Source organism: Amphiprion ocellaris, chromosome 11 (genome assembly GCF_022539595.1).
Source record: "Amphiprion ocellaris isolate individual 3 ecotype Okinawa chromosome 11, ASM2253959v1, whole genome shotgun sequence".
Classification (NCBI taxonomy): Eukaryota; Metazoa; Chordata; class Actinopteri; family Pomacentridae; genus Amphiprion; species Amphiprion ocellaris.
In genome coordinates, this window is record NC_072776.1 from 14,123,435 (window position 1) to 14,149,576 (window position 26,142).

At 40.6% G+C, this 26,142-nt stretch overlaps 1 protein-coding gene across 3 annotated transcripts in view; it reads left to right on the plus strand.

Moving 5' to 3' along the window:
• epha3 (eph receptor A3) overlaps positions 1 to 26,142 on the plus strand; it is a 161,487-nt gene that overhangs the window by 57,861 nt on the left and 77,484 nt on the right. For all 3 annotated transcript variants that reach the window (XM_055015325.1, XM_055015324.1, XM_023264561.3), the window contains exons 3-5: positions 4,745 to 4,974; positions 12,183 to 12,247; positions 19,782 to 20,442. In XM_055015325.1, the coding sequence (XP_054871300.1) occupies positions 4,881 to 4,974; positions 12,183 to 12,247; positions 19,782 to 20,442 (820 nt within the window). In that variant the 5' untranslated portion in view covers positions 4,745 to 4,880. The remainder of the gene's footprint in view (positions 1 to 4,744; positions 4,975 to 12,182; positions 12,248 to 19,781; positions 20,443 to 26,142) is intronic.

Genomic DNA, 26,142 nt, shown 5'->3' on the forward strand with positions numbered 1-26,142 from the left:
TGCCCCCTGCTGGCCATTACAAAGAAGGCATGTTTGAGGCACTTGCACATCGGCTTTTCAAACTCAGATGCGATGTCCATCTTTCATTTACAGTCTATGGACAAAAGCAGTTTACTACATCAGAAATAACCTTTTTACAAAATAAATAATTAAATAAAAAAGATTTATTTACCTGGGTCTGCTGAGGCCTTTGCAGTTTGAATGTTCACCCTGTGTCTGCATTGGTTTTCTGCCAGGTTAGCTGCTGACTCTGCAAATATGAGCATGAATTTGAAGAAACAAACAAAAAATAAAACCATAACCAGCTGGGAATTCTGTAATTGTGTTATGAAAACAATTTAATGAAAAATGAAAGTAATTTGTAGGAGACATAGCTGAACAACAATACCCACCCTGGCTGACCAGACACAGAAGACAGCATGCCAGAAATTTACTAAAAAGAAAAATGGAAAGAAATAAATCAATTCTTTCTTTCTTTCTTTTTTCTCTCTTCTGTTGTTTTTGGGCTTTCTAACCTATAAACAATCTGAAATCAGGAAAGTCCCTTAAATTGAATATATTTAACAAAGTATCAAATTGCCACAAATCTATGTTTTGCTATGGATATGGTCAGTATATGATGTGTTTTTTCTTAAGCAACATTTTCCTTAACACTTTCAAGACATTAATGACGTATTATCCCGCAGTACAGCTACTTTTACTGAAGTACTGTTTCCAACAGTGGGGTTTGTTCTGCCATTTTGTTGTTTTTCTCAGGGAATAACACAGTCAAGTGCTTATACTGCTGTCACTCACACAGACACGTGAGTGACCATAAATTTGACCAATGTTCATGCCATGGCAGAAACAAGCCAGTGAAAAATCAGTCAGGACCACAAATCATGGGAAACCAACGATTAACTAAATGGCGTAGTGATGGCTGCAGCAACTCACTGTGTTTACAGGTTTGTGCAATGGGAGAGTCCAGACTTTCAACAATAGGCAATTATCATATTTTCTATAATATCTTTTTCCTATTTATATAAAAACAAGCCCATAACAACCAACCTAAAAATGTACTCACGGCATGCTCTTTCGCTTTTATCCCTGCCAGCCCCTTCCCACTGAACTATAATAATATGATGGGACGTGATCATGGCTGGATGTGGAAAAGGAGAGAGTTTGTGGAGGGAGGCCCAGCTCTGTCTCACCCTGTTATGGCTGGTCAGTCAGCCCTATCAGAGCCATCTCTCTAAGGGTGAGAGGGAGGATTTGCCACATGAACCATAACCCAATTAATCATCGGTGCAAATATGGGAAATCCAGGGGCACTTGATCTTTTTTTGTGTAAACAGTTAGACACACTCAACTGGACACATTCTTCTCAAGATAAGAATGAAAGTGCATTGTGTGATGCTGAAATTAATATCCAGCATAAAGTAGTGGCTCTGCTTGATAATGAACCATAGACTTACACTGGATGTTGGTGGCATCTGTGTGAAGATACAGAAAATACAATCAGATGCAACAACTTTTACTGATTTTAATCAGTTTGACCATTAGTGGTTTCATCCTGTGTCTAATTTAAATAGACCCAAATACATGTTATATGTCTATTTGTTTTCTGTGGATAAGTGGTGCTGTTGCACAATTTTCTGTGTTTTCACAGTTTTGCCAATTATTATTACTCCTCTTAAGTGAACACATAAAATTTTACAGTTGTATTGTTCCAGTCCTCATGGGTATAATGGTGTTGAAAAACCTAAAATTGTGCTTTTATGAAAACAATGACCAGTCCAGTACAATTTTCCTCAGTTTTAGAATCCCCTGTAGCGCTGCAAGAAAATAAAAGGCTGAGGGAATCAGGGTGAAGAGTTGTGGTGCTGGCAATGGTAAGAAAGCGTCCATGGTATGATGTTTGGTGTGGGGGATAGGGTTACATGCCAGCAGCCTGCTGGCTTCTTCTCCTTCTGTACGCTGTGAGTATGGAGGAATGTGCCGCCTGAGAACCACAGGGAGGAAGAGGGTACTGACAGCAAGCAGTAAACACAGCCAGACTATCTGTTTGTTTGTTTGTGTGTTACTGTGTAAAGGGGCCAGGTTGTTGCGGCTTCAAAGCGGCCCCTAAACAACATCTGTTCTGTGAGTTCGGAGCGTTATACAGCCTTGTCAAGACACATGATGACTTACAATTGCAGCTCTAAATCAATATTTTCCTCCATCTCATACTGGATTGTTCCACTGGCAAGAGTTCAAGATGGACAAGCGCTCATTGAGAAGAGGGGGAAAAAAATGTTGGAGTGGGTTCATGGGAGGGACCCATCGCATTCTTCCAATTCACCACAATCAGAAACAGATTTAGAGCAATTAGTCCGAACTAACTTGTAGGTTTATTGACTAAAAACACAGTGACAGTGGCTCTCAGACACTGAAATGAGAACAATTTTTACTGATTATGCTTGACTGTCAGAAAGAAGTTCCTTCAAATACCATATTATGGTCATACTCACAATATTGTATTATTGAGAATGCTTGTAATCAATTTTTGTTTATTTACTGTCACTTTTTTTACTGGAGAGTTGAAAATACGTCATTTTTCCACATTCTTTTTCCATTCTAATGTCTAATTGTTCAATTTCTTTCCTTTGTAGTTGTAATTGAATACAATTACATGTAAAATATTTAATATTTCTAAAATTCTGATAAAGCAGATATTCCCGAATGCCTGCTTCCAGTATGTGCATACTTCTGATGGTTTCCTATGAATATGCACTATGTGAAAATAACAGAAAGTTCTCCACTGACAGTAAATCCTGTAAACTACGAGCCCAGAACGACCATCCTTTGAATTGATTGTTAGCCGTGGAGCCTCTCGTATGAATCTAATTCAGTGTGTAATAAGTGAATTAGTGGGATGTAGAAGATGATGTATGACAAAGGCTGGCATGTCTAAAACCTGCTGTAAATCCACATGCCACAGTCACTTAATAATGTAGCCAGAGACCGCCTGGCATCATTCTTCACTGGATCCATTGACAACCTGAAACTCATAAATTTCTCAGAGTTGGGGCTCTAAGCTGGCTGTTTGGTTATTTGCTTTTAAAATATTTATATTAAATGCACTGTAAAAAAAACTCCCCAATTAATTTTAAAGCACTTGTGAACATACCGCATGCTATATAATATACTAGTCATGACAAAAAGTTAATAAAATTTCCATAATGCTGTAATTTGCATACACCTCAAATATAGCAGTGTTTTCTACTGTATCACAGTTTGGTTTGTTCATTAATTTAATTCAGTGGAAGCATCACATTAGCATTAGTTAAAGAGTGTGTATGACCTTTTCCATCACCCACCAAACCAGTAAAATATGCTCGATAAATCAGATCCTCAGCCCAGAAAAATAATGAATCAATGCAAACTCTGTCTTATTTGATGCAGGATTGATGATTGATTTATGAAAACGCCCTACAAGTTGTCAGTCCAATCTACAACCTCCTTCTATAGATTACAGCCAGAAACAGGTAAAATCATTTACATTCAGGGGTAGCTTCTCCAAATCCAAGTGGGAGCACTATTGTTGGACTCGGTGTGTGCTGTGTCCTTTAACTTTTCCCATACATCACATGGCTGCCTAACCTCCAGCCTCCAACCCCCCACCACAACAGCTGGCGTCTCAGCGAGGGCCTGACGTTCCGCTGCCACCCGGCCTTTCAGTATACATCAAGTATTGTGGTGTCAGGGGCCTCTAATGGGCTCCACGGAAGAAAAAATGCACACAGTAGAAGTAAATACGTGCACATAGTATGTCCTTCAATGATAAATACAACTCTGTCCTTCAATGGGCGATCCTAATAACAGGGAGACTAGTATGAACAGAAATGTGTATTGTTTGCTCATAAGAAGACCGTTGGCTATATGTTTACTTCTCTATATAATAATGTAAACAATTCATTGTGTACAAACAACCTTTAAATGTAAAAAACATGTTCGAGTGTGATTGAAACTGGGAATTTCATGGCCACCACATAACAGCCATATGAATGGAAAATAATTGTTTTCATGCTTGCGTTCATTTTTCCTGTGTAGAAAAAAGAAGAAGAAAAAAAAATTCATTGGTCGTATAATCTTTACTTTGCCTGTGGGTTCTGTTCATTCAAAAAAAAAAAAATAAGATTAAAACCATCCCAGGATATTGCTGACTGTTCCAACTTCTAAATTTAAAGCAAGAAGGCTCTAATGGTTGGTCAGGAGTCAAAATTAAAACCCAAATTTTCTATGATCAGCACTTTTGGCACTTTTATTAAAAACATCAGTTTCTTATTGATGGTTCTGTGCTTTTGTTTAAACAAAGATTATTCTGACTTTTATAGACTGCATTTGATTTTCACTCACTTCAAATCCTAACAAATGGGTCAAATAAACACTTTGATTGGAGTCCAGATATTTTGTTCAAAAAAGTCAAACAACACAACGTTACTGTTTTATTTTGGGAGATGATTTAAATATTGTAAGCATAACAAAAGATTAGGCGGATGTGAGCTGAATTATTACTGCAGGACAGAAGAACACGTGGTGCCACACTTTTATTCCAGGACAAATTTCTTCTCCATTTGAGCACGTTACACTTTTGGATTGACGCAGACTGTATAAAACACTGAATGGCCTAATTTGTCATTCACGTCAGGAAATAAACGGCCTTGGTGCAGGTTTCCAAACTGACCTGTGATGAACTTGGACTCTGTGTTTTGCTGCCTGTCAGACTCTGTAGGACCCAGCGGAAAACTGCTCCAACCAGAGGGAGACGGAGCAAGGGAGAGGGAGAAAGCTGAGTGGAGAGAAGACGTTCCCAGATCAGTCAGTGGCTTCATGGAGTTATGTACCTCTGATCCGCTGCCATGGATTGCAATCCGCGATCACTCCTTTTCATTTTACTTCTTTTACTGTCCAGCGTTGTTCCTGCGTTCCCCATCATCTACCCCCCTAATGAAGGTAAGACAACTCTCCGGCTGCGGACATGTGTGTGCGTTTATGTGTGTGTATGCGCGCTAATGTATGTGTGTGTGTATGAATGGTGCGCTACGGCACACATCGCGGCCAGTGCTGCGCGCTCGCCGCGGACTTTAGTGTCCAAATGATCGTGATAACAATAACCGGATGATCCAAAAGCGCATGAAGGTGACACCGCGCATCACATGGAAACGGGATCAGATCACTCACAGGCAATAATCAGACAATAAACTTGAAGACTGATCCAAAACAAGGCAGACACGTTAGCCCAATTTCGGACAATTTCGCTAACGGGGGGTTAATAGCTCTTTAAACGGGGATGAATGAACTGAGCGATGTCGAGGCAGCTCCCAAAGCGCCCATGTGAAGCTGTACCGGGGCGAAGAGATGTCAAGAAAGTCCGGTGTCTGTGTTTCTGAGAGAGGTTCACGTCTGTCTGTTTTATCCAAGGATCCATTTGGGGTAGACGCCCCAGTTACTGGGTGACTGTAAGCCTAACTCGATTTAAAGGCAATAAATAGAAGAAGAGCACATTCGCATAGTGCGTAAAAACGCGTATGGCTGTTTTTATGGTTCTGATCTGAATAAAGACTTGCAGGCTGCTGAGGGGATCTCCGGCAATTCCGAGAAGTCATGAAATAAGCGCATAATAAATTCTAACTCTATTATATAAATGATATTAAAATGTAAGTTAAAGGAGTGACACTTCTTGCCTGTGACAGTTGGATTCACTTCTGAAGCGGTTTGGAGCTGCTGGGGATATTTCGGATCCCTGTCCACTCTGAGTCCCGACACTTCTGCAAACTGAGAAACTGCGCCGCAAACACGAAAGCTTCTCTATACCACAGTGACAAGTTTCATTAACTTTCCCCAATACTGGAACACGTTTCCATTGCAACACGTTTTAAACTTAATGAAAGTGTTTTGTAACTGGCACAAAGAGGATGAAAAGCAAAAGCGTGCTGAAAAATGCTGCGTCCTGTAACCCCTGACACTCCACTAGACAGAAAAATACATCTGAGGGCAGAATATTGTATTTTTCAGTGTAGATGGCACCACAATCTAAAGGGATCACAATCAAAGCTGTTTCTTGTGTAAAAATGAAAAATCAAAATTAAAAAAAGAAATAAAGTCAGTGGTGTATGAATATATTAGAAGTCGTACTTTCAGTGATTTCAGAGATTTTATTTGAAGGCAGCTTACAAATCATGATTTAAACCTAAATACCAATGAAGACTCCTCAGTAATTGACTGCTAAATTAAATGTTTTTTAAAAAAAATCTTTCTGTAAGAAAGTAATGTGAGAAACTGATCTTGCAGGGCGAGTTTGGAAAGTTCAGGACAATTAGTTTTTAAGGCCACTTCCTCAAACGATCAGTTCTGCTCCGAGACTCTCCAAGCAGAAAGTTTTGTAGCCCCACAGTTAATGAATAAAATGATTATTAACCAGACACACTGCAACCTGAAAGTTTTTCTTTTCTTCTTTTTTTTTTGTCTTTGAAGTTACACTGCCCCTGAACTTATAGATCAATTTTGCAAACAGATTTAAAAAAAATAAAAAAGTTTAAACCTTAATCCTATTTAGTTTCTTGGAATCCAAACTATTAATTTAACATTAAAAGTTCATATTTTCCTGGACAACTTTTGGAAACACACACGGATCTCTGTTTAGCTCTTAAAGTCGTGCAAAAGAGCAGTAGATTTAATTTATGGCAACCTCCATTAGAAGAAATACCAGAGTCAAAATTACGCACTCCAAATCCGCTTTTTCCCTGTAAAAACTTTGTTAAATTGGAGCAAAGATTTAAATAAAGCTGACAGATGTCTAAAATAAGGTGGCTCAGCAGTGAAAAAGAAGTAAGACCACTTAAAATACACATCAACCTAATGAAAATATACAAGTCTACTGCTGTGTTTCACACAGAGAAAAGGAGAAGCTGATTCTGTGCGTACAGGTTTGTATGAAGGAGAAATAACAGAAAGGGAGATAAATAGAAGTTGGAGCGTCAAAAGTTTCAATACAAAGAACAAATCAGACAATTAAATTCACCTTTCCAAGTCATAAATCAGCCAGAGAGTGTCAGTATCGAGCTGCTCCGTCTCAGTATCGTATAGAAATTCATACAGACTTCTGGAGCACAAATATGGAAGAACAAGAGTACAAATTTGGACCAGTTTGGCGGTTTATCTCCTCAGAGGCATCGTGCGTCTTTAAAGTCGGATTAGAATCACGGAATCGAAAGGAACCGATATTTCATAATTTTATTTATAGCTCTACACTGGATTTTGGTGAAGGAAAAAGGGAGAAAGGAGCATAATGTTGCAACAAATGTACAAATAAGGGGACCACAGACATCCCCGTATGAAAGTAAGTAAATTAAAGGGCAGCACTTAGAATTTAATTGCACTTTGAGTTGTCTGTGTGATTTTACAGTAAAAGTACTTTTTTCAACATGATTTCCGGCTGATAAACATGTTGCTGCGTAAAAGTCACTTCAAGTTTCACTACACACGTCAGGAAATCAATTTAAATGAGATTCACGTTGGTAATTACGCAGTGAAAAATCTGACAAACCATAACTCTTCTTCACTTTTTGTCTAACTCAGGGCGGTTTTCTCGTGCTCTACTGCAGGTCACTGTTCACAAAGGGATAAAGAAAGTTACACAGATTTTTATTTTTGTCTTTTGCTTTTCTGCCGACAAGCTGCTGGAGATCAAATCCTCTCCAGCGCGCAGCAGATGATGAAGGAACCGAGTTGGCCGTGGAAGCCTGTTTGTAAACTGGAATATAGATGGTGATAAAAGCATCTCCTGTAAATTACTTTACGGATTTCTGTAGTTTACATGAAAGCTATTAGTGGGTTAAATTGGAAAATTAAGAAAATTAATTAATCAAGGGCCTCATTTTGCCAAGTCGACTCCCTTAATGGAATAAATGTATTAATTACTGATCAAGCGAAGAATATGTTTTCATGGAAAACTAACCTCAACTTCAACAAGGGTGATGGCAAACTTGTGTTTTTATTTTCTTCCCCATTACTAAGGAGACCAGACGTGTAGTTAGATTTCGTTTAATCTTCCATCTCGGCACCATGCCTCGACTAACATTATGTTTTTTTCTTCATTTACCGTGTGGCTTTTATTAAGGCGTAATGATCCTGCTTAAAAGATTGGGGGAATGTTGGGAAAAAGTTGAGCGAAATACAGAGAAAAGCCCCAAGAATGTCATTATTATAGTGGCCGCGGATTCATTCTCTACTTTGAACACACATGAAATATCAGACATGGTTTCATTTTTGCCATATTTAAAGGAAAGAAATGAAGTTAGTTAGTGTGTTTGCTGCGGTGCGGAGTGGTGGTGGAACGTTGGCCCGCTGGCCCGCTGCGGGACGTCAGGAGGCCTCGGGTATTTTTAGCCGGCGGGAGGGAGGCTTGGCCTGGAGAGCCCGGAGCAGAAGTCCCGCTGGGCCCCAAGAACGTTTGTGAGCGATGGTACTTTTCAGAGGTGCTGGAAATGCGTGTGCACACAAAATAACTCCCCCCTTCTCCACATATACTGTACTGCACTATGTTTATATGTGTGTGGGTTGACTTAACACTGAGCTGAAGATGGAGACTGGCATCCTCATTTTGACAGCAGGGCTTCAGAGTTTGGAGAAGGGATTTCTGTGCATGTTTATGTCTGTGTGTGTGTGTGTGTAGGTTTATGTGTTGAAGTATATGATTATACAGCATGTGTGAAGAAGTCCTGTAAGCTTTTATGTGAGAGATTAATACAACATGTGTATGCAATACATGTAAATATAAGGTGTGAGAATAAAAATGAAGATTAAAGGAAGAAAGAAAGAAAGAAAAGAAAGAAAGAAGAATGGGGGCAGAGGGGTTGGGCAAGCAGCAGCAACATCAGACAGAGCGACTCTGCTCTTGAATAATTCATAATGGGAGGTGAACACTTCACCCTTTAACACAGACACAAGTCGCCTTGCTTTGCCTGCACTGCGGCCTGCCAACCTTCACATGCACAGAGCCAAGCTGCAAAGACAAAGCCCTTTCCACTTTGTTACATAGGCGGATATGTGCTTCATTCTGTTCCATCCTAAAGATGGGAGGGTCTCTGATTCTAGGACGTCACTGAGGGACAAGCAGCTTCTTCCACACCGAATCTGTCTGTGGCTGAAGATTGAATTTCCATCAGCTGTGAACTGCTTGGTGGACTATTAAATTAAAATTTACACCATTATTCCTCACTTAGCTGTTAAATTATGAGAGCGCAGACATCAGCATAAGTACCCCGCATAGGTACTCTGCTCCAACATAATGCTGTATCGAGTGATACTAGGTCACCAGCAAGTGCAAAAGTGATGTCCTCCATTCATCAGGGCCTGTTCATGTGTGCGGGTGTTTGATGGCGGCCTTGGTTTGCTTTATATATTGATTCACCTGTTTCTACCTCTGTGATGTTTTGCTCCCTCCCAGACAGGCTGGCTGAGTTTGCTATTAATACTCGTAGTTCCCGTTTAGAGGCACTCCCTGATGGGGCAGGGGCTATATGCTTGGCTGACGCTAGCTCGCTAACTGACTGTGTGTGTGTGTGTGAGAGAGAGAGAGAGTACGAAAGACTGTCGGCAAACGTTTGTGTATGCTCTTATTTTGTGCCCATTTCAGTGCGCATGTGCACGTTTTGGTGAGCATCTGAAACAGTGTATGCATTCCATAGATGTGTGCAAACACAATATCTGCATATACACAGGGTCTCTGTTTGGATGTGTGTTTACTCCACTTGTTTCTTGGATGAGGATGCATATTTTGGTGTGATTTGGTGTGTTTTTTTTTTTTTTATTTTGTTTTTGCGGTTATGCATTTGCGAATGTACGTGTGTTTGTGTGTGGGTGCTGATTTCTCCAGCCAAGTGCAGCTGGAGGGGGCTTTTTCCTCCTGCGATATGAGAGCTGTCTAATTTTCTGCTCTCAAATTCCCTCGCTCGGCTCAATTTGAGTGGTGGGCTCGGCTCGTTGAGAAATGTAAATTGGAAGCAATGGCCCTGGATGCTGAGCTGCTATTATCTGACATGAACAGATAGCTTCATTAGACTCTAATAGGAATGTGTCTACTGCCACTCAACTGGCTGAGTGGTTTAGCACGCGGCTACAGCTCAGGTAAGCCTCAATTTGGTAGCTTTTCTTGGCTAGAATTCGATAATAAGTCTCCACATGTGTGTCTTCTTTTCTCTGCTTATCTTTAAGGTTCTTTTCTTTCCCACACTGGCTGATATTCATCAGACTTCCCTGAAGAAAATGATGGTATCTCAGCCTTTACTCTGGTGTGAAACAACAATTAGCTCACAGAGTGGCAAATCACTTAGCTGTGCAAACTTAGTGCACTCCGATCACGAGGGGTGAATTTTGTTTGACTGGAGTAGGTTTCACTTTTCCACAGCCATCCTTCATGACCCCCAAATATTTTCTTTGACTTGAGATGTGTACACTCTTGCTTACTGAAGCTTTGAACAGGAGAACGCAGGGAGAATGTATTCCTCATATTTTCACAGTGAATACAGTTACAGCTGCAGGGCCTAACTGCACTGCTGTGGCCGCTTGGGTAAATGTCCGTGCCAGTGTACACTTGTTTGTGTGTGTGTGTGTGTATATAGTTGTGGTTGCTCTCAGGAGGACAGCGGAACTTTACCCGTCTTTATCCATATATATTAACAGATTATTGTTTTACTTTGCCATGCAGATGTGTTTTAATACACTGTGGAAATCATAGAAAGATTATTCAGCTTTTAGCTCAAAAACAAAAATATTAAAAAAGCTAAACATATGCATCAAAATATGCACAAATGGGCATGCTTGGTATTTATCACATTCATATTACAGTTGGGCATCATATTTTTTCAATTCTTTGTTGAGAAACATGATTAAATGATTCAAAACAGATTCCAAAATGTTAATAATTTAAATAATGAAAACTGTCAGCTTATTTTCATGCATTTTATTGTCGCTGTATAAATAGTTGCTTCAAGTGAAAGCGCTCCAGTCATCTGATATTTTTGTTACCAAACAGAATCTGGAGCCAAACTGCATGTGACAGTTTAGCTACTGAAGTGGGGCATCCATTGAGCAGAAAGCTGCCTCCACATTCCTCCCTCCGTGTGTCATGACCCATACTGACAGTCATATTCAATGGTAATCATTCATTCCACGGCCATGTGTATACACTAAGAATAGGAAATGTTGCAGCTCATTCTCTGTGCTTAGGGAAGATACTGTATGTCAGAGTCAATTTGGACAACATATGCATGTGAGTACAAGCCGCCTACACTTTGCACTGTCGTATTTTGGTCTGTGGGCAATAAAAGTGCTATCAGAAGCATCAAAACGTCACCACACCAAACATGTGCTGTATTTTCCAACTTGGCCGTTAATTTGGTACCAAAAAGTTCACTATATGAAACCGTTTTGCAAAGCCAAAGCCTCAGCTTACACCCTCACGCTCCTGGAGCTCCTTGTCTTATTTATCCTCTGTCATATTCCCTCTATTAGACATGGATTTCCCCTCGCTGCTGCTTGATGTCTGTTTGAAAAGAATGGATTCCTGGCAGGACACACACATAAAATTGTATTTCCTTTTATTATAAATGGATTTATATTTTGGTTTCGGTGTGGAAAATTGAATTTCTGACTGCCTCTGAAACTGGTGATTGCATTTGAATTCGGATTCGATGCAGTTTTGCTTTACCTTGTTACAGTCCAATCACAATGGATGAATGTGCGCCTTGGTAAAACAAGGCTCAGATGGGTCAAAATCATGCGTCTTCAAAACTGAATACGTCTTGTTGTGGTTTTTGAAATGCTGGCTGCACTTTAGTTCAATACCTTCTCAGGATTTGGGAATTTTATCAAGTCTACCTCAGCTTTGGTGCCGTATAAAGATAGAAAAGAAGACCTACTTTCACTGTTAACATTGGATATGTGGTGTGTGTGTGTGTGTGCGTGGTGTGTGCGTGGTGTGTGTGTGTGTGTGTGTGTGTGTGTGTGTGTGTGTGTGTTGGCAGCTGAGTAAATAGAGTCATGATCAGTGCCTGAGGTTGGCGATCCCTCCTGTGGGATTAGATAAAGGCTAATTGGGGCTAACAAGGACTAGACACTCATATGTTGTATTTGTTTTTCCTCTCTCTTCCTCACCACAGTCAACCTGTTAGACTCTAAAGCAAGTCAAGGGGAGTTGGGATGGATTTCCTACCCATCGCATGGGGTGAGTATCTTCTATCTTCATATTTATCCACATTGTGCTTGAGTATGCTTATATTTAAGAGGCAGATCAACTAACATGAACTGGATGTGGGCTTCAGCCATGAAATCAGGATTTTCAAACTCCAGGGGTTCTCACTATGTCATGTTGAACCAGTGAGCCAAGTGCAGATTAACCCACTTTTTTAGACGTTTTTTGTCCATTCTTCGTCTCGCAGGTTAAAGGTTAAGCATTCGGAGCGTGCCATATGGTCAAGATGCTTAAGGGAAAATGTACTGCGTGTATGTGTGGGTGTTTGTGTATTTGAGTCCATGTGTGTGTTTAAAGAAAAGATTAAGGCATTAAAGGATTTTAGGTTGTAGGCACAAAGCATCCACATAAGAAGGTCGATAAGCCTACGGCCTTTTTAGTAAATATCGCATCAACAACACAGATTGAATTTTAGTGCTGTTGCATGTGACCTATGGAATTCCCATGTTGACATTTCACTCGTTAATCCATTTGTTGCACGATATTCATTCTGTCTGTCACACATTTTAATACAGTCACTAGTGTAACCTTTTAGCACATATTTTCCAAGTCTGTGTTATTCATAAATGCATAAAAAAACAAGACATGATGAAATCCCGAAGAAAACATGTGACTGCAAAAATCTATAGTGAGCATTGTATATATGTGTCTCTTGCTGGGATATTTTTCTATTATGTTTTTAAAACCAAACAGCAAAGTTGCAGCAATGTCCCAGACATATCAAAAAATTGCTGCAACCTCATCTATCAGTCTCTCTCTGCTACTAAAACCCACCAGTGGGCTCGCACTCAGTGTTTATTTGTCTAACTAGTTAGGCTACTGTGCCTCGAGGCTGGCCCAGTGACACACACACACACACACACACACACACACACACACACACACACACACACACACACACACTTCCTCGTTTTTCCTTTATTAAGTGTTAGAATTACTCCTTGGCAGTGGCTTAAGGTAATCCAGTCATTTGTTCCATGAAGCTGCCAAACCTTGTTTCCTTCGGCCATATACATCGCTGGCACCGTCAGAACGCTCCGAGTTTCTTCATGAGGTTGAACCACAGTGAAGAAATGAACAAAAGGAACAAAACTGCAGGCTGTTTAAAATGCATGTAGTCCAAAGACAATTGCAGGCTACACAACAATTGCGTGACCAATTGCACGGCGAGATTGATGTTATGCTGATAGAAGTTATTCATGTGTGAGCAGCTTGGAAAATGTGCTCTGATACTGGGTACTGGATCCAGCACTGGACATTGGAATGTGTGACAGAGGTTATGCAGTTTTCGCAGAAGTGTCTGCTTTATTTCAAGTTATTTGTTTTGACTAAGTTCAGACCAAAGAGATTGTGGTTATATAGCTCATGAAAGTGCTGCAGGAATGGGAGTCAATGTCATTCTTAAATGAGAATGACTCAAGAGGGAAAGAGGAGGGAATGGGTAAGGATCAAAAAGAGGGTGAGAGATAGAGACTAAAGGGATGAGAAAGAGAGGGAGTGAAGAGGAGAGAGAGGGAAGGACAGGAAAGAATGAGGGGGAGACACACAGAGAGATATTGCTGATGATCAAGTCCTCAAGGTGAATCATCTGTAATTACTCACGTCATCCACTGACTGCGCTCCGATAAGCAGCGTGCCCTGGGAGACTGCTGCTCACAAATGATTTCTCATAATGTGGCAGTGGCACTGAGCCCTCTCTCTCTCACACACACACACATACACAGACAAACAGTCATTCACATTGATGGAGAGGCCGTGGCTATTGGCCTACCGAGACACAACGTGCTCCGGTCAGAACAAATTAAGAGCTTAGCCTCCCCAGGATGTTCACTCCGGAGCTGCCGACTGGACTGATGAGTGTGTGTCTGTGTGTGTGTGTGTGTGTGATCCAGATATACTGTTATCTGTCTGGGAGGCAGGCTGATTGCTTAGCAGTGTCCAGGGGGCTTAGCCCATCACTAAAGACTGTTAAAGATTACATTCTTGCATGCTTTGAAAGCATTCTTCAGAAACAAACCAACACCCCAGACACTGACTGTGCATACAAAATACAATTAATGGCCACATACAAAGTGAAGTCTGTTCTTCATCAGAACAGGGAACACGACAGCATTGCTGTTTGTGCCTGGCATTGATTGTTTAGAAAAGTGAAGTTGCTGCAGTATTTAAAATGCACGTTTGTATTTAGTAACAAAAATATGTTTATGTCAGATATTGTCTGCAAAGTATGATAAAAAAGTTCGATCTAAGTATCTGTGAGGTGAGCAGGCTTCAGGCTTCTGAAAAAGGCCAAATTTTGATTGTTTTTGCGATAAAATATTTAATTTGCAATTCTTGTTAAATGTTTAGGCCTAAATACTCTACTGTGTCAGTCTTTTATAAAAGCATACAATGGAACTTTTGTATTACAATAAAGAAGCTTGACATCTGTAGAAAAAAGCCAGCATGCAAACATTGCTTATACTGTCCAGAATAATACGAAAGATTTAACCAACACATATTCACACCTCACATTCCAATTCTCAGGTCTGGAAGGGGAGGGTGGGGGTGGCAGGGACATAATGGCATGGCTTTTTATATTTCGGGCTGGGCCCACCACTTCAGCCAGCCTACTTTCTTTCTATTTTTTTTCTTTGCCGTCAGAGTACAGACTGCTGTTTCAAGTTCTTTAGTCACCCACGGGCTTTTAAAGCCCCCCGTGCACTGCATCCACCCCATCTATGAAATCAGCCTGACCAGCATAAACTGCTCCCCTGCTCCCTAGGAAGAAAGAGAGAGAGTATGGGGGAAAGCCCTTCCATAAACAAGGATTAGAAGGGTAAAGCAAGGGACCAGAGATGAGGTGGAGGTATACGTGTTCTACGTAATTCCTTCTTGGTAAGATCAGTTAATGCACACCCTCGTGACTGACAACAAATATGGAGCCTGAAAACATATTCAAAATTGCATCAAGTACACTCATTAGTGGAAGAAGTCTACTAAAGGCCCCCAAAGTATACAAAAAAACCTCAAGATTATTAAAAAATACGTTATCAACAAACAGATGTCTTACCAGTGGATTAAATATCCAAGCACAGTATTACAAATGTTCTGTCGACATTTTCGAACATAAGCTGATGTTAAGAAATGTGAGAATCACAGAGCTCGCATCCTCCTCCAGTACTGTTTAAATATACAGACAATCAAGAGGCTCCTGTGTTTCCAGCATCCTTCAGCGATTTGCTGGTAGTCTGTCCTTGAGCACACATAAACAAGGATTAGCCAGGCAAAGCTCAGAGCTGTTCACAAACAGGAGGAAGGAGGTATGAAGTGGGTTCAGGTTTGTGCTTTGGTAAGACCGGCTGATGAAATGCCCTCTAACTGATATGCTGCAGTTGTCGTGCCTGTAACCCCGCTGACCTCTCTGGATCCCAGAACGTAAGCTGCCTCTGCATTTGTTGTGGGCGCTCCAGCTTTTAAATCCACCCCAGCTGTAGCAGTGTAATGGGTGGCTGTATATACACAGTATATCAACTTTGCTTTTGTTTATTTTCTCTTTTTTTCTTTGAGAAATTCATGTCAAAAAATTTAAAAAATGAGCTTTTTTGCATATAAAGAAAGAAATTTTCGTTAAAAAAAGCAAATGCAAAACAATCTAAACATATTTTTCACTACAATTTCAAATAATATTTTTATTTAATTAAAATTAGTAACTAACACAAAAACAATATTACATATGACTCCTGTATATTAAAATATTTTCATTTTATTTAATTCTATGCTGTATTTTTCAATTATATAAAATATAAACAAATAAAATAGGTGTTGTTTAGATCCAGAGAGGATGATCAATCTTGTTTCCTAAACCTCAACCAGTCTTGCTCTAAATGCATTGTTACCCTACACTGCTCCATATACTGGTCCATTAACTACCATTGACCTAATGCCTTTGAAGTGGGTGAACTGGTGTGCTGACTCGGTGACTCTAAGTCGTGCCTGTTGCCATAGTTATGTCTTGGGCGGATCAAGTTACCACACTTCATTTTACTGTCCCTTTAGCTGCTTCACCTACAGCACAGATCAGAGAAACCAGGGGCAGGATCACACCAAACTGTGCCCCAGCTGTGACCATCAGGGGTCGGGGTCAGAGGTCACAAGGGCCGATGTAGGGTCCTAGTGTTGTTATATATCAATTAGAGGGCAAGGGGAGGGGGGGATACGGCCCCCTGGAGAGAAACAAGGGGGTGGCTGCTCACTTCAGACCTTTATTTATCCTGGTTGACATACAGTTCCACACATTCACAGTGGGAGTCGCCTCTGCTGGTGGCGCTGCTTCTGTGTACTGCTTTAGAAATGCTGACACTCGATTTTAAAAAAGACAAGCATCGTCTCTATATGCAATCTTGAGCTTTGCACAATCGTCCCAACACTGTACTTCATTCTCGAACTCTGATGTCCTGTCTGTGGATGGCAGATTCTTCCTAGTTGCCATTTACACTCATTCAATATATCACTACTGGTTGACACAGAATGTCCCTCTCTTTTAAATAATGCACTTCTGGATCCAGAGATGGATAATGACGCTTAAACATTCTCTGTTTATTTCCTCACCCGGCCTTCTGTCTTGTCTGAAGGACAGAGAAAACAAGCCTTAGTTGACTAATGAGGGGAAGTGATTCAAGGTTGGAGGAGTTGATTCATGAAGTAATGTTTGGGGATAGTGATGGTTAGGGGGGTTTACCTCTCACTGACTTTGGCAGAAACATGCTCAAGTTGAGTCATCTTCTCTGGAATAGGATTTGGCTTAGTTAACACACACACTGTCAGATGCATACACATACCTGGACTTGATTTCAAAGTCTTTGTGTGCGTGTTTGGCAAACTACAAGTTTCTCCAAGAGATAGTTTACATAGAAAGCAGACAGCCATCAGTTAGATTCGCTTCAGATTCAGCCCAGTTTGCAGAGCATTGGCGGACATGAAAATACACACAAGAATAAACCTGCAGCTCACACAGAGATCTGAAAACAGAGACTAAATAGTAGGCACACCAACATTCACAAACACACATGCATCATCACACATCACTGGTCACTTACATTCACAGAGGCAATGATTACAGTTAGAAAAAAACAGATATAATCAACCAGTTGTTTTGCCAAAAAATAAAATGTAATAAAAGGATAGTAGTTTTAAACTGTAAACTGTAGTCAAGCCAGTTAATCACGGTCATACACAACAAAGCAACTGGAAATATACACATGCCTTCATTGCTGTCATATAGGCTGTAATGCAAACTTTTTTTTTTTTTTTTGCTTTAAGGCTTCAACACATTCACTGACACATGTTACCTATTATTATGCATTTTCAGACAAAATGTGACCCTGTGTATTTCAGTTACATTCTGAATATTCAGTTTTCATCAGGTAAGACTTCTGTAGCAATGCATCACTTCTGCACAAAAACTGTTTGTGGGAAAAAAAAACATGATCTAACTGTGTCAGACAAATACTGTATGTGTAAACCTGGAGCAGAATAGGAAGCGTTCTCATTATGTACAAGTAAGTAGATTGTCTTATCAAACATAATGTCAACAGTATCACAAATCATAGTGGCAGATCTTGTCTTCTCTTTGCTCTTTGTTTTGTCAGAGTCTGTCAGCACACCTTTTTTGCATGTCAACACATCATTTTTACACTTAGATTTCAAGTCAAGCTCCTGCACTTGTGAGCAAAAACGAGGTGAAAAGTTAAGTTTAACTTCACCCCTCTATATTTAACCCCACTTAATTCCACACTCGTTTCCCTGTTATTGTTAGACCTATAGAGAACTTGGACTACACTCTGATGAATGAGGTGATGCCAAAGAAAGCATGACGGGGGAGACTAAACACCAATGGAATCTCCCCTCTCAGTTTTCCTTTCACTTTATCTCTCCTCATTTCTTCCTTTTGCACTTTTGTTTTTTCCAGCTCTGTCTCTTTTATTTTCTCTCTCCCTCTTCTTCTTTCTCTCGCTCTCTCAGGGGTGTTTCATTAACTTTACTGTGAGATGAAAAGCAAGTGGCCATCCTTCAGCCTGAGAGCTCCTTGAACACCAGACACTCATAGATATGCTTTACACCCACACAGCGGCACACACACACAGGCGCACAAAAACATGTAATAGAGAACCCACACTTTTTGAGCTCGTCATTAATTCCGGTGTTCGAGGCTGAAGGCACCTGCTGCGTTCGCCTGCTATGAGACTTTAAACACTTCACATGAGCCTTATGTGGATGTATACATGTGGGTGGGTTTATGTTTCCATTAATGCACGTTTGAAAGGAGCGATAATTTAGTTTCCAGTTACCAAGAGAGTCTGTATATGTCTCTGTTTCTAACGGAAGCATTCAGGCACACATCCATTTTGAATTTCACAGAGGGAAAACATAGACAAAGCATTCATTTGCACATTTATGCCCATTCGTTCTCATGACTGTCATTTTAACCACTATACGAGCCCACTGTTTCAGGTGTTTGTCCATTCATCATCGCTCTATTTCAATGCTGATTTGCCAGGACAGCAAAGCCAAAGCGCATGATCAATGAGTCTTCCCGCTGTGTTGAATTCAAAAGGAATGACCCCACTTTCTTTTTCTCCTCTCCTCTCTCTTTGCTTTCTCCCAGTGGAGGGAAAATGTAAGATAGACACGAACGTTCCTGGTATACACTCACATCTGTCTATACGTCGTAGCTTCTTTTGTTTCATAGTGGATTCAGCACGTTTCCTTCAGTAGCAGTAGTACTGTGATGCAAATAACCAAGACTGCAGCTTGAAAGTCCTCACTTTTAGAGAAAAAACATGTTAGCGTAAGGGTGGGAAAAGAAACACTATGAGATTTTGTTAATATTTAACAACGATTAAGCAGCTTCACACAAATTTAGAAAGATTGAAATGGGAAATCACACTTCGTGGTTTTTCTCAGAGATATTTTCACAGCATTCTAATCTCGAAAATTTGGCTAAGGCAGCAAGTTTGCTTTTAATTAATTTGAGAAATTTACGAGAGATCTGGTAGTGTGATTTTTTTCACCCTTAAGTGTTTATTAGATGCTTAGTATTCAGCAAGAGTGAATCTGGATCTAAATAATTCATCTCTAAATGCTTACAGGCTGGAGATAACTTTGTTTTTTCTCTGCTATCTTTCCCTCCTTTCCTCTTATCCCTCCTTCCCTGACTCCAAATTCCCTACTTTCCTGTTTTTCCCTCTCCAACTTTCCCCCAATCCCTTTGCTCCCCTTTTTCTTCCTTTTGACCCCAAACCTTCCTATACTTCTGTCCTCTTACTTTTCTTTCTAATTTCATATCTTTTTACTTTATCTTTTCCATCAATTTCTTCATTTTCTCCCCCTTCTCTCCCTTCTCTCTTTTCTCTCGCATCTCACTTTTTCATTGAATCCGCCCCCTTTTTTCCTGTATTTGGTCCTATGTCTCTCTTGTCTCCCTCTGTTTCTCCTTTCGACCTCTCCTTGTCTCCATCTTTTCCAGTGGGAGGAGATCAGTGGGGTGGATGAGCATTACACTCCCATCAGGACCTTCCAGGTCTGCAATGTGATGGAGTACAGCCAGAACAACTGGCTTCGCACCAATTGGATCTCTCGCCAGTCAGCGCAGAAGATCTACGTGGAGCTGAAGTTCACCCTGAGGGACTGCAACTCCATTCCATTGGTCCTGGGCACCTGCAAGGAGACCTTCAACCTCCTCTACCTGGAGACAGATGATGACCAGGGCAGCCACTTCAGAGAACATCAGTTCTCCAAGATCGACACGATCGCAGCTGATGAGAGCTTTACCCAAACGGACTTGGGAGATCGCATCCTCAAGCTCAATACTGAGGTCCGTGAGGTGGGAGCCATGACCAAGAAGGGCTTCTATCTGGCGTTCCAGGACGTGGGTGCCTGTGTAGCTTTAGTGTCAGTGAGGGTTTACTTTAAAAAGTGCCCGTACACTGTGAGGAATCTGGCCTCCTTCCCTGACACGGTGCCCATGGACTCCCAGTCACTGGTGGAGGTCAAAGGCTCATGCGTCAATCACTCCAAAGAGGAGGAGCCTCCACGAATGTACTGCAGCACTGAAGGGGAGTGGCTTGTGCCTATTGGGAAGTGTCTTTGTAACCCAGGATACGAGGAAAGAAGCAACACCTGCCAAAGTAAGACACAACTTCTTTCAGTTATACATAATGTTTCTTAACAGTAACCTCAGCCTTCCTTTGAATTCCATTGATTCTGCATGTCCTTCACTTTTCTTTGTATGGATGTATTTCTCCTCTGCACCTATCCCATTTTGGAACCTATGGTCTGAATGAATCAAAAGTTTTCCAAGGCTGCAAAAGTAAACTCTTGATGTAAAGACTTGCACACTTCATATCTGTCAGCCCTGAACTATAATGTCAAATACCCAGCCTATGTGTGCATGTGTGTATGTTGGTGTGCATATGCATTCTGAATGTGAGACCTTCAAACGAACCCAAGCATCCCGGAGTGTTTTTGGATAGGTCGGTAGTTCTTCATGCGCATTTCCATGCATGTGTGTAATATGTTCTGCAGGTCCTTGAGATACAGCCCATAGTAGTTCAGTAGTAATCTTCTCTGTGACACATCATTAGCTATGGGAAGATCTTAACCAGAATATCAAGGATGGGGCTGATAACGCAGAAGAAAGGAGTGGGCTGGAGTGGATGGTGAATAATGGAATAGTTGCGGTGGTGGCTGTGGGTGTTAGTGAAGGCATGAGTGGGTAGTCATTTTGAGGTGGTTGCAAAAGTCAGAAAGTATCCGTATCTGCCCGCCTCGCTTTGCATTTCATTTTCTGACCGACACGACTGCTCTTTCTCTCTGCTACACTATCATCACACATGTTTTGCAGGTTGACTGTTTTCTGTTGTGGCTAGATGGTTACTGGACAGAAACAAAAATGTGAGAATTGACTAAATGATTTCTTTGGCTGCTGGTGCTACAAAACAATTCCAGATCAATGAACTGACATATAGCTTTGTGAAACATCCCACCAGCATCAGAGTTTTACCAGTTGATGCAGATGATTTGTTCATACTGAAAGCAGTTTTCTTTTGATTGTTCTTGGTCGTCCTCACATCATTTCACCTTTCTGAAAAACACAAGTAAATGAGATCCTTCTGACAAGTTTTGGAATCAAGGATCCAGTAGCTTTAAAGGGTAAATGCCATATCAAGTCTGTCATCTAAGGATATGAGACAGCTCCTAAGTCAATTTAAAATTCAAAGAGTATTGCATTAAACTGCCCTAAACCAGTCATATGTTGTTGTTCTTTTCCCCCATTTGGGCTTCAGAAAAGTATCTATGACATTTTTCAGTGTTTATCTTTATAATCTTCTATGCATGTACACAGACAAGATACAATTGCACCACTTATGCAAAATTAAATTTCCTGTGGTTTGCTTCTGTGGCTGCTGTAACAGCTTTCATCAATTACAGTTCTAGTACTTCATCAGTGTTTCCGTGCAACAAGAATTTTTGCATTTGTACAGCAGTGCAGCCTGTGCAGCAGCTTCATTAATGTGTTTTCATACTCTTGTATTTTTTTGTAGAAAGTGTTCAGTACATGACATATTTAAACACCACAATGGATATTAAATGACACGAGATGTAGTGTTTACATTAGCTTACTTCACGCTGCACTGGTTTGTGTATCAGTATGTTTTGTTTGACTGTACAAGAGGAAACTGGCAAATGAGACCAAAGTTCCAGCTGCATGTGCCATGAAAGCTCACACTCTCTTTGTGCTGAAGGTGGTTGCAGTTCATGCTGCTCTATATGTGTTCCTCTTTTTCTGGGTTTCACTGAGCTCCTCTCTGCTTAAGAAGCCAGACACAGCATCTATTTGAAAGCAGCCACCTCTGCACTGCGGCTGTCCCATACTGACTTTATAGTTAAAACGGTGTTGAAGTTTGAGAAAAAAAAAAAGGGAAAAAAGAAGTCGGTCTTTAGCATTCTCAGTTATTGTAGCTGTTCCCAAATGCTCCTGCATGTTCATCAGCTCTCTCCTCTCTATAGCTGTTCCCAGTGTTAATTAAAGATCAAAGGCAGTCTCCCAGGTCAAGCCCCTGCTGTCAGGGCCAGGGGAAGCTCTTTTTCTGGGGCTGTGGACTCCAGATGAGCCCGTCTCACTGTCCAGATGCGAGGAGAAACTTGGCCAGAGCTGTCAGATGAAAAACATTTCTGTGCAAAATGTAAACAACAACACGAAAGGATTAGAATGATATGTAGTTGTGAAGATTAAAAACAGATTTTGGGTTATGTCATCTGCTTCTGAACTTTTTTTTTTTCTGTAGGTGTTAAACATTTCAACAGTCAGAATTGCTTTTCCATGTCTACATGACATTTCCTATTCTTTATCCAGGTGTTAATAATGAATTCAATGGAAAAATAGATGTTTTAATTGGGTTATAGCATGCATTTTGATTGTGCTTGCCAGCCTTTCTGCCTTTGTCCCTAATTTGGACAAAAACAAAAGTTGTTGTTTCAAAGATGGGACATTATGCAGACAAATGGCAGAGCCCTGTCCCCCTCCCTCCCTCCACCCTCCCTTTACTTCCTGCTTCTTTGTGAATTGTGCGAATGTTTGGATGTATTTGACAATCTCTTATTAGTTTCAGAGTGGTCTAATGGACTCTAATAAGGTCTTATGTTACCCTGGAGTGGGACAGCTGCACCAACAGGCCCCCATAGCCCCCGCGTGCAGCCGTCGGGGCCCCATCGTGCAGCTCGCTCCCCAGGCCCTCTGTGTTAACAGATAGATGGCTGAACAGGGTTAGGTCACTGTGCGGACCGATAGCAAAAAAGATGAAAACATATTTACAGTGCTACAGCCAGCTAAAACAGACAGAAACAGATGTTTAAGGCACGGTTTCTCAAGTATTTACATGTCCCAGACCTTCAAACAGACACATATTGGGCCTTAAATCTTATTCGGGGAGACTTTCCCCCGTGAGTCCATACCCAAGGAGTTGGGTTGTTGTTGATTTATTGTGAGATGGGCTGTAGTTGAGAGAGAACTGTATATTGTGTCAACATGTTTTACTGAAGATCTCTTTAGGACTCCTTGATGACCAACTACTGATCCGTCCATATTGGTATTTCGCTTAAATAAACAAATATATTGTTACTGAATTAAGACCATAGATGACTAATCAAGTGATTAAACATAAACGTTGTCTGGCAGCAGCAGCAGCAGCAGCGGCGAGGCTGATTGTATTTAGTGTTGTTGGCTTCGGCTGTTAGCTCTCAGTCAGACGAGGATGGAGCACCTTTCCTGAATATTTCATGCTTTGTTTTCTTTGACAAGATGCCTCAATGCAGCTTCTTCCATTTAGCCAAGTCCAAGTTCTATGAGTGTTTGTGTGTTTGTGTGTGTCTGGAAGCAGGAGAGGAAGAGAGCGAGCTGCCTTTGTTTATATAGACTCCAAAGTGTGTTTAAGGGCTTTAATAGAGTACACTCTAGTATTAGACTGTCATTATCTTGCTGGGCTGTGTGTGTGTGTGTATGCTTGTGTGTGTTTGTGTGCATAGCCAGAGATGTTTGTGAAAGCGAGGATGTTTTTTCAGTGGCGCCTTCAAAAGAATCACATGAATTCTGTCTGGCTTTGGCAATGGGACGCCATGTCTGAGCTGCAGTTATGCGAGTGTGCGTGCATTTTTTCTGTGCGTGTGACTGATGTGCTGTCATGTATGTGTCATTGCAAATTTCGGTGTGCATTCATGTGAACATATTTCTCTGTTTTTTTAATTTATGTCAGAACAGAAGATGTCAGCTGATTTTTTTTTCATCAAGGAGACTGTACAAAGCGAATGGACGCGTCAATCATCGTGTGGATTACTGTATGTTTTGTGAGCAGCCTTCGGCCTTTACACAGAGAATGTGAGGCCAGATCTAATCTCGCTAAGTCAGTCTTTCATCTGTCATTAGAAACAGACTGGAGCAGGTGAACTAACTTCTATCTACCATCAGTGTGAAATTCCTGCAACCCTAATTTGATCCTAAAACAGCAAACGGATGTCTGTTTGTCGAATGTATGTGTGTGTGAGGTTAGCGCATGTGTGTGTTGCAAATTTGAGCAGCTGTTCTGTTATACGTTGAGGAGTGACCCAGGTTTACATTCTTGCTGGATTTATCAAGACACACAATCCTGAAACTTACCAGCACCGTAATGCTGATTACAATTACACATATACTACCGTAAATCTGTATACACAGACCCACTGTCACAGTTGTTAGACCTGACTGGATTAGTTTCCCGTTATGTATATTTTTTTATATAATTAAAGGTAGAAAGAAAAGCTTCTTTCTACCTTTAATACATATTCTAAAAATACTGAACGACTTTCAGCATTTCCAAAAAGAGATGCCTTTTCCCTTTAGTTTACTTCCTTTCCTTCCTCTCACCCTCACCGCTCACCCCAGTGGCTGATCGTCTTGGCTACTGGTTCAAAGCCCTTCGTCCATCTCACGTCGAATGTTTTATATCACTCTCCACTCTCTCGCTTAAGTGATTTAGCTGCTGCCCTCGTGCACAGAGTCGCTCGGCTTTCAAGCAGACATTCTGGACTCACATTATATATCTTTCATTAACATTGTCACGCAAGCCTACACCAACTTGACCAATGAACTACTGAGACATAGCCTGAAATGACTCAGCATTAAATCTATCTTTGTAGTGACATGGACTTGCTTATTTCCAGTCAGCTGAGACATACAGTTTAATCAGACCTCACTTGAATTAAATACCAGTAAATGTACATCTTAAATTGACTAGTTTTGGAGTTGAAATACAATACAAGCATTGCTGTATTTGTGTTAGTTGTGTTTTGTGAGTTTCTTGAGGAGTCTCCATGCCCCCTAGTGATCAGAAAGCCTTTCCAAAGCTTTCCAAGCAACTTGCTCATTAAATATGACACTGCTGTTATCAAAATTAAGTCTTGGATTTTAAATATTGAATTGTCATTGGTATTTTAGCACAGCTGCATGTATTTTCACCCCTATTCCAAATGCATTTTAAGAGGAGCATATACTGTGGTTAGGCCTCTTCACTGAAAGGAATTCAACTAGATACATATCACTGTAAACTGTAATTAACACTTTGTACCCCAAATCCTACCAGTGGATGTTAAAGGCACGTTGTCTTTAAGAAAATTACCAAAAATAATTATAACCAAATCTAACCTGTAAAAATTCTGTGCCCCGTTCACAAGCAGAAAACTGCCAGTGACTCAGCTGTGAAATTCAGGTCACTTTTCAGGTGAAGTGGACTGAACTGCAGGCTGTGCTCACACATAGCAGATTGGAAATAAGAATGAAAACAAAAAAATGCAAATAGTTAAATAGCTATAGTATGTAGAGTCATAATACATTTTTCAATAATGTTGTCCATGTTAAATCCAAGTTTTTACAGTTCAACTTTCATTTTTTTCTTTCTTTTTTCTTGATATGACTTTATAACTGAAGATATTTTTGAGTTCTCTCTACTTCTAGTCATGGTTATGTTGTTTCCATAGAGGTGCAGGACTTTACATTGCAGTGAAAAACAGTCAGAGTAAAAACTGTAACAGGAGCAAAAAAAAAGGCCCAAAACTGCTTGGGTTTAGAGGTTTCTATTCTGCCTCAATGTTAAATGTATTCGCCCTCCGTATTTACCGATCAATTGCTCATTCCTCTCGATTCATAAAAGGAGAAAAATTTCAGCATCACTGCAGAACTCCTACAGGTATGCTCACTATTTTGCTGCTATTCATCAGCCACACTGTTTTTTGTATTGTGTTTTTAAAAAATATGTTTTTGGGCCAGAATGTTGAGGTTGAGTGCTGTGAATTCATGG